The sequence below is a fragment of the Bombina bombina genome, chromosome 7 (assembly GCF_027579735.1).
Source record: "Bombina bombina isolate aBomBom1 chromosome 7, aBomBom1.pri, whole genome shotgun sequence".
In the NCBI taxonomy this organism is placed as follows: Eukaryota; Metazoa; Chordata; class Amphibia; order Anura; family Bombinatoridae; genus Bombina; species Bombina bombina.
The window spans coordinates 415,755,091-415,767,595 of record NC_069505.1 but is presented as its reverse complement, the minus strand read 5'-3'; the positions used below and the strand labels follow the sequence as shown (position 1 = coordinate 415,767,595).

At 38.6% G+C, this 12,505-nt stretch overlaps 1 protein-coding gene across 1 annotated transcript in view; it reads right to left on the bottom strand.

The window, feature by feature from the left end:
• The window catches only part of SH3BP1 (SH3 domain binding protein 1), a 122,251-nt gene that overhangs the window by 88,158 nt on the left and 21,588 nt on the right, over nt 1–12,505 (bottom strand). The window contains exon 2 of the mRNA XM_053721230.1: nt 1,500–1,542. Coding sequence (XP_053577205.1) covers nt 1,500–1,542 — 43 coding nt within the window. The remainder of the gene's footprint in view (nt 1–1,499; nt 1,543–12,505) is intronic.

Sequence of the window (12,505 nt, the reverse complement as noted above, 5' to 3'; positions counted from 1 at the left end):
GAGTGGGTGTTGAGGATGATGCAGTTGAGGTGGTTGCGGTTGTTTTTGCGTGTGGTGACTGGCAGGTTAGTGGTTCAGAGGGAGGAGAAGGCACGTGAGATGACTGGCAGGTTAGTGGTTCGGAGGGAGGAGAAGGCACAGTTGCGGCAGGTGAAGGGTATAAAAACTATGCGGTTTTCCCAAAAAAGAGGCACTAGTCTGTCTAGTTATTTGGGTTGGCTTCTGCTAGGATTGCTTTCTCCGCTACATAACGACAGGTTCCAGGTGTTGGAAGGATCCTTTGGCGGAACTACCCAGTCGGGGTAGCCGGAATCAGTCACAAAGTGGTATTTCGGTATTTTTGAACAAGTGGTATTTCGGTATTTTTTAACAAGTGGTATTTTGTTATTTTGCCTATGAGTAGTAATACCAGCACAATCACCATGCTTCGCACTACCCATTAAACTATTGGGCACTCTATTTATGTATCTGGCACGTTAAAATCCTTTGGCTAAACAAAATAATACCCAATCAAGTATTATTAAAAGACTATTAATCAAGTAAAATTGCATAATCAAGAAGAAGATTTTTTTCTCGTAAATCTAAAATTGCTTTCATTTGCTGCTCCCTGAATCATGTGACAACCATCAGCCAATCACAGACTCATATACACTGGGACCTCTTGCACATGCTCAGTAGGAGTTGGTGCCTCAAGAAGAGTTTATATAGAAAGACTGTGCACGGTTTAATGAAAGAAGTAAATTGGACAGCTTTTTTTTTTAATTGTGTGCGGTTTCTTTTTAAACCACACAAAGGGATTTAAAAATAGTGGAGCGGTAGTTTGCACTTCCGCTTGCACGTTAACTCCATTAAAAATAAGCTTTTTCCACCCATCAGTTAGAACATGTATTACAAGTTGAAAGTAAATAGTTTTTGCACGCGCGCTAAGCCGTGTGCAAAAAGCCGAAGTTACAATATCATAACAGCGTTAACCTTCCCCTATGAACATCAATGGATAAGAAAAATGGGGGGAAAAGCCTAGTCACACGCAATCCCGATTGCATTTTCACAAGTGCCCTAACCCAACATGAAACATGAATATTTCCCATTCCAATGTTCTTCACATATAAGAAAATGTTCTATTTATTCATATTTCTACATATATCTGATGGTATTTTGGTACAATATATATCTATACCTATATACAGTATATATATATATATATATATATATATATATATACGTTAGCACTCAATTGCAACTGCCAGGGTGCTAGTAGAATTGGGTATACAGTAACAAAAAGAACTTGCACTCACTGGACTTTTCAACAAAACTTTACTTGGCAAAGAAATAGTGACGTTTCGGGGACAGTGTATCCCCTTCCTCAGACAGTGATTGCATCAAACATTAGTGAATTTATACAGTCAAACAAACAAACCCCTCCCCCCAATTAGCAAAAAAACAGCCAAACATGTTGCTAGGGTGACCATACGTCACAAAGTATTAGTCAGAGTGCTCACCTGCAGTAGATCCTCTGTAAGCATATCGGTGACATCCTGTGACCTGGGGAAGGGCACACAGTGACAAGAAAATTATTTTATAAATTCTATAGTGAACATGGAAGAGAAGCAATGAACATATTCTATTATTTTATTTAAGAAAAATACTTTACAATAAAATACAGTAGATTTGCATAATCAACAAATGCACATTAAAAAGACACTGCAATAGCACTTAAAGGGACATAAAACCCAAATGTTTCTTTCATAATTCAGATAGAAAATACAATTAAAAACAACTTTCCAATTTACTTCTATTATCTAATTTGCTTCATTCTCTTGTTATTCTTTGTTGAACTAGCAGTGGTGCACTACTGGGAGCTAGCTGAAAGTCAAGAGGCATATATGTGCAGCCACCAATCAGCACCTTCTGAGCCTATCTAGGTATACTTTTTTAACAAAGGATACAAAGAGAACTAAACAAATTAGATAATAGAAATCAATTGGAAAGTTATTTAAAATTGCTGCCCTATCTGAATCATGAAAGAAAAATATTGGGTTTCATGTCTCTTTAATCTGAATTTCAAATAATCATTAGAGTTTATTTCTAAAAAATGTCAAAGATTACTTTTGTTTCCCTGCCCACTGTATCATGTGACAGCCATCAGCCAATTACAAATGTATACACTGTGAACTTTAGCACATGCTCAGTAGGAACTGGCGCCTCAAAAAGTGTGCATATAAAGAAACTGATCACAGATCGATAAAGAACATAAATTGGAAAGTTGTTTAAAATTGCTGCTCTATCTAAATCATGAAAGTTTAATTTTGACTTTAGTGTCCCTTTAAAGGTTTTTTTTTTTTTTTTACAGTTCATTTTGAAGGTCGACACAATTCTTACATTTCACCAAATACTGACTATTATCATGTTGGCATTGTTCTCTTATCATTTAGATTATAAAAGTGACGCTTTTTCAAACCCACTTTAAAAGAGTCCTATCACGTTGGTCTATCTAGGTAGGGGCTCAGTGCACGTGCCTGCCGATGTGCATGTGCATTTGTAGCCTGTGGTGCATTAGTCTATGTCACACAGAGATTTACGGCAACCGCAGAGGAACACAAAACAGTTAGCGTTGCCATTGTGTTAAAACAGAGGTTGCGCAGAGTAGGTAAGTGCCTTGCACACTTACGGCTAGATTTAGAGTTCTGCGGCCAAAGGGGTGCGTTAGCTACGCATGCTTTTTTTTCCCCGCACCTTTTAAATACCGCTGGTATTTAGAGTTCACAGAAGGGCTGCGTTAGGCTCCAAAAAGGGAGCGTATAGCATATTTACCGCCACTGCAACTCTCAATACCAGCGGTGCTTACGGACGCGGCCAGCTTCAAAAACGTGCTCGTGCACGATTCCCCCATAGAAAACAATGGGGCATTTTGAGCCGAAAAAAAACCTAACACCTGCAAAAAAGCAGCGTTCAGCTCCTAACGCAGCCCCATTGTTTCCTATGGGGAAACACTTCCTCGTCTGCACCTAACACCCTAACATGTACCCCGAGTCTAAACACCCCTAACCTTATACTTATTAACCCCTAATCTGCCAACCCCGCTATTGCTGACCCCTGCATATTTTTTTTAACCCCTAATCTGCCGCTCCGTACACCGCCGCAACCTACGTTATCCCTATGAACCCCTAATCTGCTGCCCCTAACACCGCCGACCCCTATATTATATTTATTAACCCCTAATCTGCCCCCCACAACGTCGCCTCCACCTACCTACAATTATTAACCCCTAATCTGCCGACCGCACAGCGCCGCCACCTACGTTATCCTTATGTACCCCTAATCTGCTGCCCCTAACACCGCCGACCCCTATATTATATTTATTAACCCCTAATCTGCCCCCCACAACGTCGCCGCCAGCTACCTACAATAATTAACCCCTAATCTGCCGACCGCACCTCACCGCTACTATAATAAATGTATTAACCCCTAAAGCTAAGTCTAACCCTAACACTAACACCCCCCTAAGTTAAATATAATTTAAATCTAACAAAATAAATTAACTATTATTAAATAAATTATTCCTATTTAAAACTAAATACTTACCTGTAAAATAAACCCTAATATAGCTACAATATAACAAATAATTATATTGTAGCTATTTTAGGATTTATATTTATTTTACAGGCAACTTTGTATTTATTTTAACCAGGTACAATAGCTATTAAATAGTTATTTACTATTTAATAGCTACCTAGTTAAAATAATTACAAAATTACCTGTAAAATAAATCCTAACCTAAGTTACAATTAAACCTAACACTACACTATCAATAAATTACTTAAATAAAATACCTACAATTATCTACAATTAAACCTAACACTACACTATCAATAAATTAATTAAATACAATACCTACAAATAAATACAATTAAATAAACTGATCGGAACAGCCAATAGAATGCGAGCTCAATCTGATTGGCTGATCCAATCAGCCAATCGGATTGAACTTGAATCTGATTGGCTGATTCCATCAGCCAATCAGAATTTTCCTACCTTAATTCCGATTGGCTGATAGAATCCTATCAGCCAATCGGAATTCTAGGGACGCCATCTTGGATGATGTCCCTTAAAGGAACCTTCATTCTTCAGTTGGACGTCGAACGAAGAGGATGGATCCGCGCCGGAGGTCTTCAAGATCAGCCGCTCGTCATCGGATTGAAGAACATAGAAGATGCCGCCAGGATGAAGATGTTTGCCAGTCCGGATGTCCTCTTCTGCCCGGATAGGATGAAGATTTCTGCCCGAAGATGGACTTATTCATTTGCCGCTTGGATCAAGACTTCAGCCGGAGGATGGACGTCACTCTTCAGCCCCCGCTTGGGCTTGGATCAAGACTTCGGAGGCTTGGATCAAGACTTCGGTGGACGGATCGGTGAACCCGGCGTGGTGAAGATAAGGTAGGAAGATCTTCAGGGGCTTAGTGTTAGGTTTATTTAAGGGGGGTTTGGGTTAGATTAGGGGTATGTGGGTGGTGGGTTGTAATGTTGGGGGGGGGTATTGTATGTGTTTTTTTACAGGCAAAAGAGCTGAATTCTTTGGGGCATGCCCCGCAAATGGCCCTTTTCAGGGCTGGTAAGGTAAAAGAGCTTTGAACTTTTTTAATTTAGAATAGGGTAGGGCATTTTTTTATTTTGGGGGGCTTTGTTATTTTATTAGGGGGCTTAGAGTAGGTGTAATTAGTTTAAAATTGTTTTAATATTTTTCTAATGTTTGTAAATATTTTTTTATTTTTTGTAACTTAGTTCTTTTTTATTTTTTGTACTTTAGTTAGTTTATTTAATTGTATTTATTTGTAGGTATTGTATTTAATTAATTTATTGATAGTGTAGTGTTAGGTTTAATTGTAGATAATTGTAGGTATTTTATTTAAGTAATTTATTGATAGTGTAGTGTTAGGTTTAATTGTAACTTAGGTTAGGATTTATTTTACAGGTAATTTTGTAATTATTTTAACTAGGTAGCTATTAAATAGTAAATAACTATTTAATAGCTATTGTACCTGGTTAAAATAAATACAAAGTTGCCTGTAAAATAAATATAAATCCTAAAATAGCTACAATATAATTATTTGTTATATTGTAGCTATATTAGGGTTTATTTTACAGGTAAGTATTTAGTTTTAAATAGGAATAATTTATTTAATAATAGTTAATTTATTTTGTTAGATTTAAATTATATTTAACTTAGGGGGGTGTTAGTGTTAGGGTTAGATTTAGCTTTAGGGGTTAATACATTTATTATAGTAGCGGTGAGGTGCGGTCGGCAGATTAGGGGTTAATTATTGTAGGTAGCTGGCGGCGACGTTGTGGGGGGCAGATTAGGGGTTAATAAATATAATATAGGGGTCAGCGGTGTTAGGGCAGCAGATTAGGGGTACATAAGTATAACGTAGGTGGCGGCGGTGTGCGGTCGGCAGATTAGGGGTTAAAAAAATTTAATCGAGTGGCGGCGATGTGGGGGGGCCTCGGTTTAGGGGTACATAGGTAGTTTATGGGTGTTAGTGTACTGTAGAGCACAGTAGTTAAGAGCTTTATGAACCGGCGTTAGCCCAAAAAGCTCTTAACTCCTGTTTTTTTTCTGCGGCTGGAGTTTTGTCGTTAGATTTCTAACGCTCACTTCAGCCAAGACTCTAAATACCGGCGTTAGAAAGATCCCATTGAAAAGATAGGCTACGCAAATGGCGTAGGGGGATCTGCGGTATGGAAAAGTCGCGGCTGGAAAGTGAGCGTTAGACCCTTTCCTGACTGACTCTAAATACCAGCGGTAGCCCAAAACCAGCGTTAGGAGCCTCTAACGCTGGTTTTGACGGCTAACGCCAAACTCTAAATCTAGCCGATAGTGTAAGGATTTCCCCTGGACCAACGAACAATCCAGTAAAAAAATATATGTTAATAATGCCAAACTTTCATGTAATCTTTTATCTTAATAAAATTCCAGCCTTCAGGCAGCCCATGCATTTGAGGAACGAGAGTTGCTGTTCCTGGACTTCAGGCACTGAGGTCTATTTAACAACGGTCTTGCAGACCTGATCCGACAGTGCGGATCAGGTCCGCCAGACCTCGCTGAATGTGGAGAGCAATACGCTCTCCGTATTCAGCATTGCACCAGCAGCTCACAAGAGCTGCTGGTGCAACGCCGCCCCCTGCTGACTCGTGGCCAATGGGCCAACAGCAGGGAGGTGTCAATCAACCCAATCGTACTCGATCGGGTAGAATTGTGGCGATTCCTGTCCACCTCATCAGAGCAGGCGGACAGGGTTATGGAGCAGCGGTCTTTAGACAGTTGCTTCATAACTGGTGTTTCTGGCGAGTCTGAAGATACGGAGCTTGATAAATGGGCCTCACTGTCTTCAAATGAAAGAAAAGAGGACAACGGATCTATGTTATAGGTTTCTACTTACGTTTATGGGTTAACATAAGTAGTAGTGCTTAAAGCAACAATTAGAATTAATCAAATAAGAGCAGATCCCACAAAGAGGTGGCTATGCGCAAAAAAAGAATTGCTTCTATGCATCTGGCAATCTGCCTTCATATGGTAATGGAGCACCATTTGAAGACAGTTCATGAAATAAGAGCGGATCCCATGAAGAGGTGGGTATGCTCAAAAAAAGAATTGCTTTTATGCATATACTAGAATAATGGTACATTCAAATATAACTTTTAATTAGTTTAAAGTAAAAAAACAGCAAAATTAGAACCAGCTTCTTGCTGCTCACACACACAAAACTTTAAAAACACTCCTCCAGTGCGACAATATTATTGTTAAGGTATAAATAAATTGTGTTGTAACTAGAACAATATTGTTAGTATATTAATAGAGAGGAAAATGCTGCAGAAATTTTAGACACCTACAAGTACTGTGTCCTTAAATAACTTTGATCAGTCGCTCATATATTTGAATTAACAACAACTGGAGGGCAGTTAAAATACAGAGTCCCCTGATGCGGTCGCGTTTCACATACGCTTCCTCAGGGGGGTGGCAAGTGGCGTAACTCCGTTGACCTAAATTTGTAAAACAAAGCTGATAGCAAGCGCTGAGCGACTGATCAAAGTTATTTAAAGACACAGTACTTGTTGGTGTCTAAAATTTCTGCAGCATTTTCCTCTCTATTAATATACTAACAATATTGTCCTAGTTACAACACAATTTATTTATACCTTAACAATAATATTTTTGCACTGGAGGAATTTTTTTAAAGTTGTGTGTGTGAGCAGCAAGAAGCGGTTTCTAATTTTGCAGTTTTTTTTTACTTTAAACTAATTAAAAGTTATATTTGAATGTACCATTATTCTAGTATACACAGATAGTGCATAAAAGCAATTCTTTTTTTGAGCATACCCACCTCTTCATAGGATCCGCTCTTATTTCATGAACTGTCTTCAAATGGTAGCAGTACACTAACGGTGCTCCATTACCATATGAAGGCAGATTGCCAGATCGTTACAGTGACACAGTTTGTGTCGCTGTCTGTAACGATCTCCGTTAGTGCTGGTGGGAGGTGTGGGAGGAAAGGCAGGAGGAGGGTGGGAGGCCCAGTGGCAGAAGGGGAGGGGAGGCGAGAGAAGGGAACCTACGCTACAGAGCAACATTTTTGAAGGGAGGATTGGGGTGCTACACTACAGAAAATTGGGGAATCAGAGGGGGGCCTATATAATTATCACAGGAGAGGGGAGATGGGGGGACCCCTACACTACAGAAAAAAGAATAAATAAATAATACCTATAAACAGACAGCTGCCAGTACCTAATATGGCTGCCACTAATCGGAGGGGTTAGAGAGCTGTTTGGGAGCTGTTTTGGGAGGGTGGAATAGGGATCACCACACTGCAGGAAAAAAAAATAAAAAAGAAAAGCTGTAAATTCTAATTACCAAAAAAGCAATGGCAAAGCTATATATGTCTGCTATTTCTGAGCAAAGTTGATCCCAGATAAGCTTTTACAACCATTTGTGTTATGACTGCACAAGCTGTATGTAAATAATTTCAGTGAGAACCACAAAGTTTAAAAAAAAGTGAACAAGTTTTTTTATATGATCGCCACTAAACAGTGGCATGAAATATACCAAAATGAGTCTAGCTCAATACCTTGGGTTGTCTACTTGATAGGTAAATAAAAAAACAAGGCTCTATTTCTGTTTAAAACCCAGAAATACTCTTACCTTAACTATTTTTTTATTAATTTGTATTATTTTTGTATTAGTTTTTATACATTTTTAAATGAATGTATATTAATTTTTTTTATTAATTTCTACTAATTTTTTATTTAATCTTTATCTAATTTCTACCTATTTCTTTTTTAATTCTTTAAAAAAGATATCCCCATAGTTGGATTAAATTTCAGAAAAGAGTCATTTCTGGGCAGTTATATTCATATTTATTTTTCATATTATTTTATATACATCAATATATTAAATGTTTTTAGTATACATTATTGATCATGCATACTAGTTTTAAATTCTTAAAAATTAGTTTTAAATGTTCTTACTTGTTTAAATGCCTACATATATATTTTCCCCAAATATCTGTTTTCCTTAAAAACCCGGTATCTAAAAATACTCTTAAAAACAGTGGCACTTTCATTGTTGCAATGCCTCCTTTGGCGTCCAGCTCATGGGGCTATGCAACGATTGGAGGAAGCTGGATTCGTCATTGCTGTGCTAACTACAGCTAGATCTGCGGGCGGAGAATTGCCGGTCTGCATTCCATAAAGAAAAGTAAGTATTTTAAAAAAAGAAGCTTCAATGTAAAGTCAAATGAATGAAAGTACCCCTGTTTTTAAGAGTATTTTTAGATACCAGGCACTTATTCATTAAACTTTACATTTACTTTCATGTGTTTTTGTATAAAGTGTTCTCGCTGTAGCTGTAACTATGAATGTAGCAGAAAACTAATGGCTAGATTACGAGTTTTGCATTAGAGGCTATGTGGTGCTAACGAGCTAGATTACGAGTTTTACATTAGAGGCTATGTGGTGCTAACAAGCAGTTTTCTCTCACCGCTCACATACCTGCAGCGCTGGTATTACGGGTTTTTACAAACCCGTCGTTAAAAGACAAGAAGTGAGCGTTGAGCAAAATTTTGCTCTTTACCGCACTCCAATACCAGCGCTGCTTAAGTCAGCGGTGAGCTGGTCGTACGTGCTCGTGCACGATTTCCCCATAGGAATCAACGGGGAGAGCCGGCTGAGAAAAAGTCTAACACCTGCAAAAAAGCAGTGTAAAACTCACTAACGCAGCCCCATTGATTCCTATGGGGAAATAAAAATTATGTTTACACCTAACACCCTAACATGAACCCCAAGTCTAAACACCCCTAATCTTACACTTATTAACCCTAATCTGCCACCCCCGACATCCCCGACACCTGCATTATATTTATTAAAACCCTAATCTGCCGCTCTGGACACCGCCGCCACCTAATTATACTTATGAACCCCTAATCTGCTGCCCTCAACATCGCCGCCACCTACATTATATTTATTAACCCCTAATCTGCTGCCCCCAACATCGCCCCCACCTACATTATATTTATTAACCCCTAATCTGCCGCCCCCAATGTCGCCACGACCTACCTACACTTATTAACCCCTAATCTGCCGCCTCCAACGTCGCCCCCACTATACTAAATGTATTAACCCCTAAACCTAAGTCTAACCCTAATCCTAACACCCCCTAACTTAAATATAATTAAAATAAATCTAAATTTACTATAATTAACTACATTATTCCTATTTAAAATTAAATACTTGATTGAAGATAAAATAAAACTAACAGTTTAACACCTCTTCTCTTTACTCTTCCTGCTTAGAGCCAGCAAAGAGAATGACTGGGGGGTGGAGTTAAGGGGGGATCTATATAGACAGCTCTGCTGTGGTGCTCTCTTTGCTACTTCCTGTCAGGAAGGACAATATCCCACAAGTTAGGATGAATCCGTGGACTCGGTACATCATGCAAAAGAAATAAACCCTAAGCTAGCTACAATATAACTAATAGTTATATTGTAGCTATCTTAGGGTTTATTTTTATTTTACAGGGAAGTTTGTATTTATTTTAACTAGGCAGAATAGTTATTAAATAGTTATTAACTATTTAATAACTACCTAGCTAAAATAAATACAAAAGTACCTGTAAAATAAAACCTAACTTAAGTTACAATAACACCTAACCTATAATTAATTAAATTTACTAAATTAAATACAATTACCTAAATTAAATTAAATTAAATTAGCTAAAGTACAACCCCCCCCCACTAAATTACAGAAAATAATAAACAAATTACAGATATTTAAACTAATTACACCTAATCTAAGAGTCCTATCAAAATAAAAAAGCCCCCCCAAAATAAAAAAAAACCCTAGCCTAAACTAAACTACCAATAGCCCTTAAAAGGGCCTTTTGCGGGACATTGCCCCAAAGTAATCAGCTTTTTTACCTGTAAAAAAAAAAATACAAGCAACCCCCCCAACAGTAAAACCCACCACCCACACAAACAACCCCCCAAATAAAATACTATCTAAAAAAAAATAAACTCCCATTGCCCAGAAAAGGGCATTTGGATGGGCATTGGCCTTAAAAGAGCAGTTAGCTCTTTTGCAGGCCCAAACCCTAACCTAAAAATAAAACCCACCCAATACACCCTTAAAAAAACCTAAAAAAAATCTTATGACTCGAAAGAAACACGGGCCCTCAAGCTCAATTCAGAGCTTGATAAATGGGTCTCTCTATCTGATTACTACAATAAAATAAAGGCTATCACTAAAATGTATATATGCCAGCCAGCCACTAGGTTAGACTTGACAAAGGCCGGTATTACGGCCAAAACGCGTTGCCACATGACCTAGTTGCGGTCAGACTTTTCCTTTTGTTCTAAGGGGTATCCGTAGCCGGTGAGGAGTAAGCCGGGCTTTATTCAAACCCTACCCGCAGTTGCGCACAATAATCACTTGTGCACACCTGTGCTGCCTGGAAACCATGAGGAGCCACAGGGATTGTGGTGTAAAATGCGGGTGCGGGATTCCGTGAGGTGCTGTAAATCGCCAGTTTTTCTGGTATACACCACGCGGGAACGGTGAGCTAGCACCAATTATGGTAAGACTTTTTACCTATAACTTTTAAGTGTATCCCTAGCTGACATCGTGGATACTGCTATTAACTATACGAAAACAGACTCCTATTAACGTCACTGTAATACATATTTTACTATTAAATTGACTTCTTTTTTCTTTGTATCCTCTGTTGAAACTTAGCTTCTTCACATGAGCGCATACTGAGGTAGGTTCAAATCTTATTTAAAGGGACACAAAACCCAAAATGTTTCTTTTATGATTCAGACAGCGCATGCAATTACAGTTTTATTCTATTATCATATTGACTTCCTTCTCTTGGTAACCTTTGTTGATAAGCAGTTAGGTGGACACAGGAGAGTGTACATGCGTGAAGCAAATGGCAGCTGTTTTGCAAGAATACTTTTAATAATGTTATACATTTGCAAGAACACTAGATGGCAGCAGTGTTTTCTGCCATGAAGTGCAGCAGACACGTGCACGCTTTCTACCCAAGTATGCTCTACAACAAAAAATACCTAGAGATTGAAGCAGATTTGGAATCAAAGTAAACTGGAAACTTTTTGAAAATTGTATGTTCTGTCTGAATCCTGAAGGAAAATGTTGGTTTTCATGTGACTTTAAGCACAGTTCATTATACTATAAATCTTCCTTCCAGCTGTATCTTACGGAGTGTTTGTTTTGTATTTTGCCATCCAGAGAGTTAGTGAAAGTTAGATAATATGAAAAACCTAGGCTAGAACAAGATACACAGCGGTTAGTGAAAGAGATGGCATACAGAGGTAAAGAGGCCCATTTATCAAGCTCCGTAAACAGAAAAACCGCTGCTAAAGACCGCTGCTCCATAACCCTGTCCGCCTACTCTGAGCACAATCGTACTCGATCGGGTTGATTGACACCTCCCTGCTGGCGTCACATTTGCCGCAAGTCTGCAGGGGGCGGCGTAGCTGCTGGTGCAATGCTGAATATGGAGAGCGTATTGCTCTCCACATTCAGCGAGGTCTTGCGAACCTGTCGGATCAGGTCCGCAAGTCCTTTGATAAATAGGCCTCAAATAATTAAACACATGATAATCAGCCATGACCCATAATAACCTGAGTCCCTTTGCTACCACAACCTAATAGTGCAGCAGAATGAACTGCTGTGGCAGTTGCATTATTAGACATAAAGTAGGACAGTAGAATATTGGTTTTATAGGAAGAGGTATTAGCAGCAGGAAAAGAAATGGACTTATTTCACATTATAGATCACTAGTTAGACCTCATGTTGTGTATTGTGTAAAATCTGGTATCTGTACATCCGGGATAAAAATAAATGATACAGATAAATACATATTTATTCAGCACATACACACAAACACACACATATACACACACACAGACACACACATATACACACACAGACAC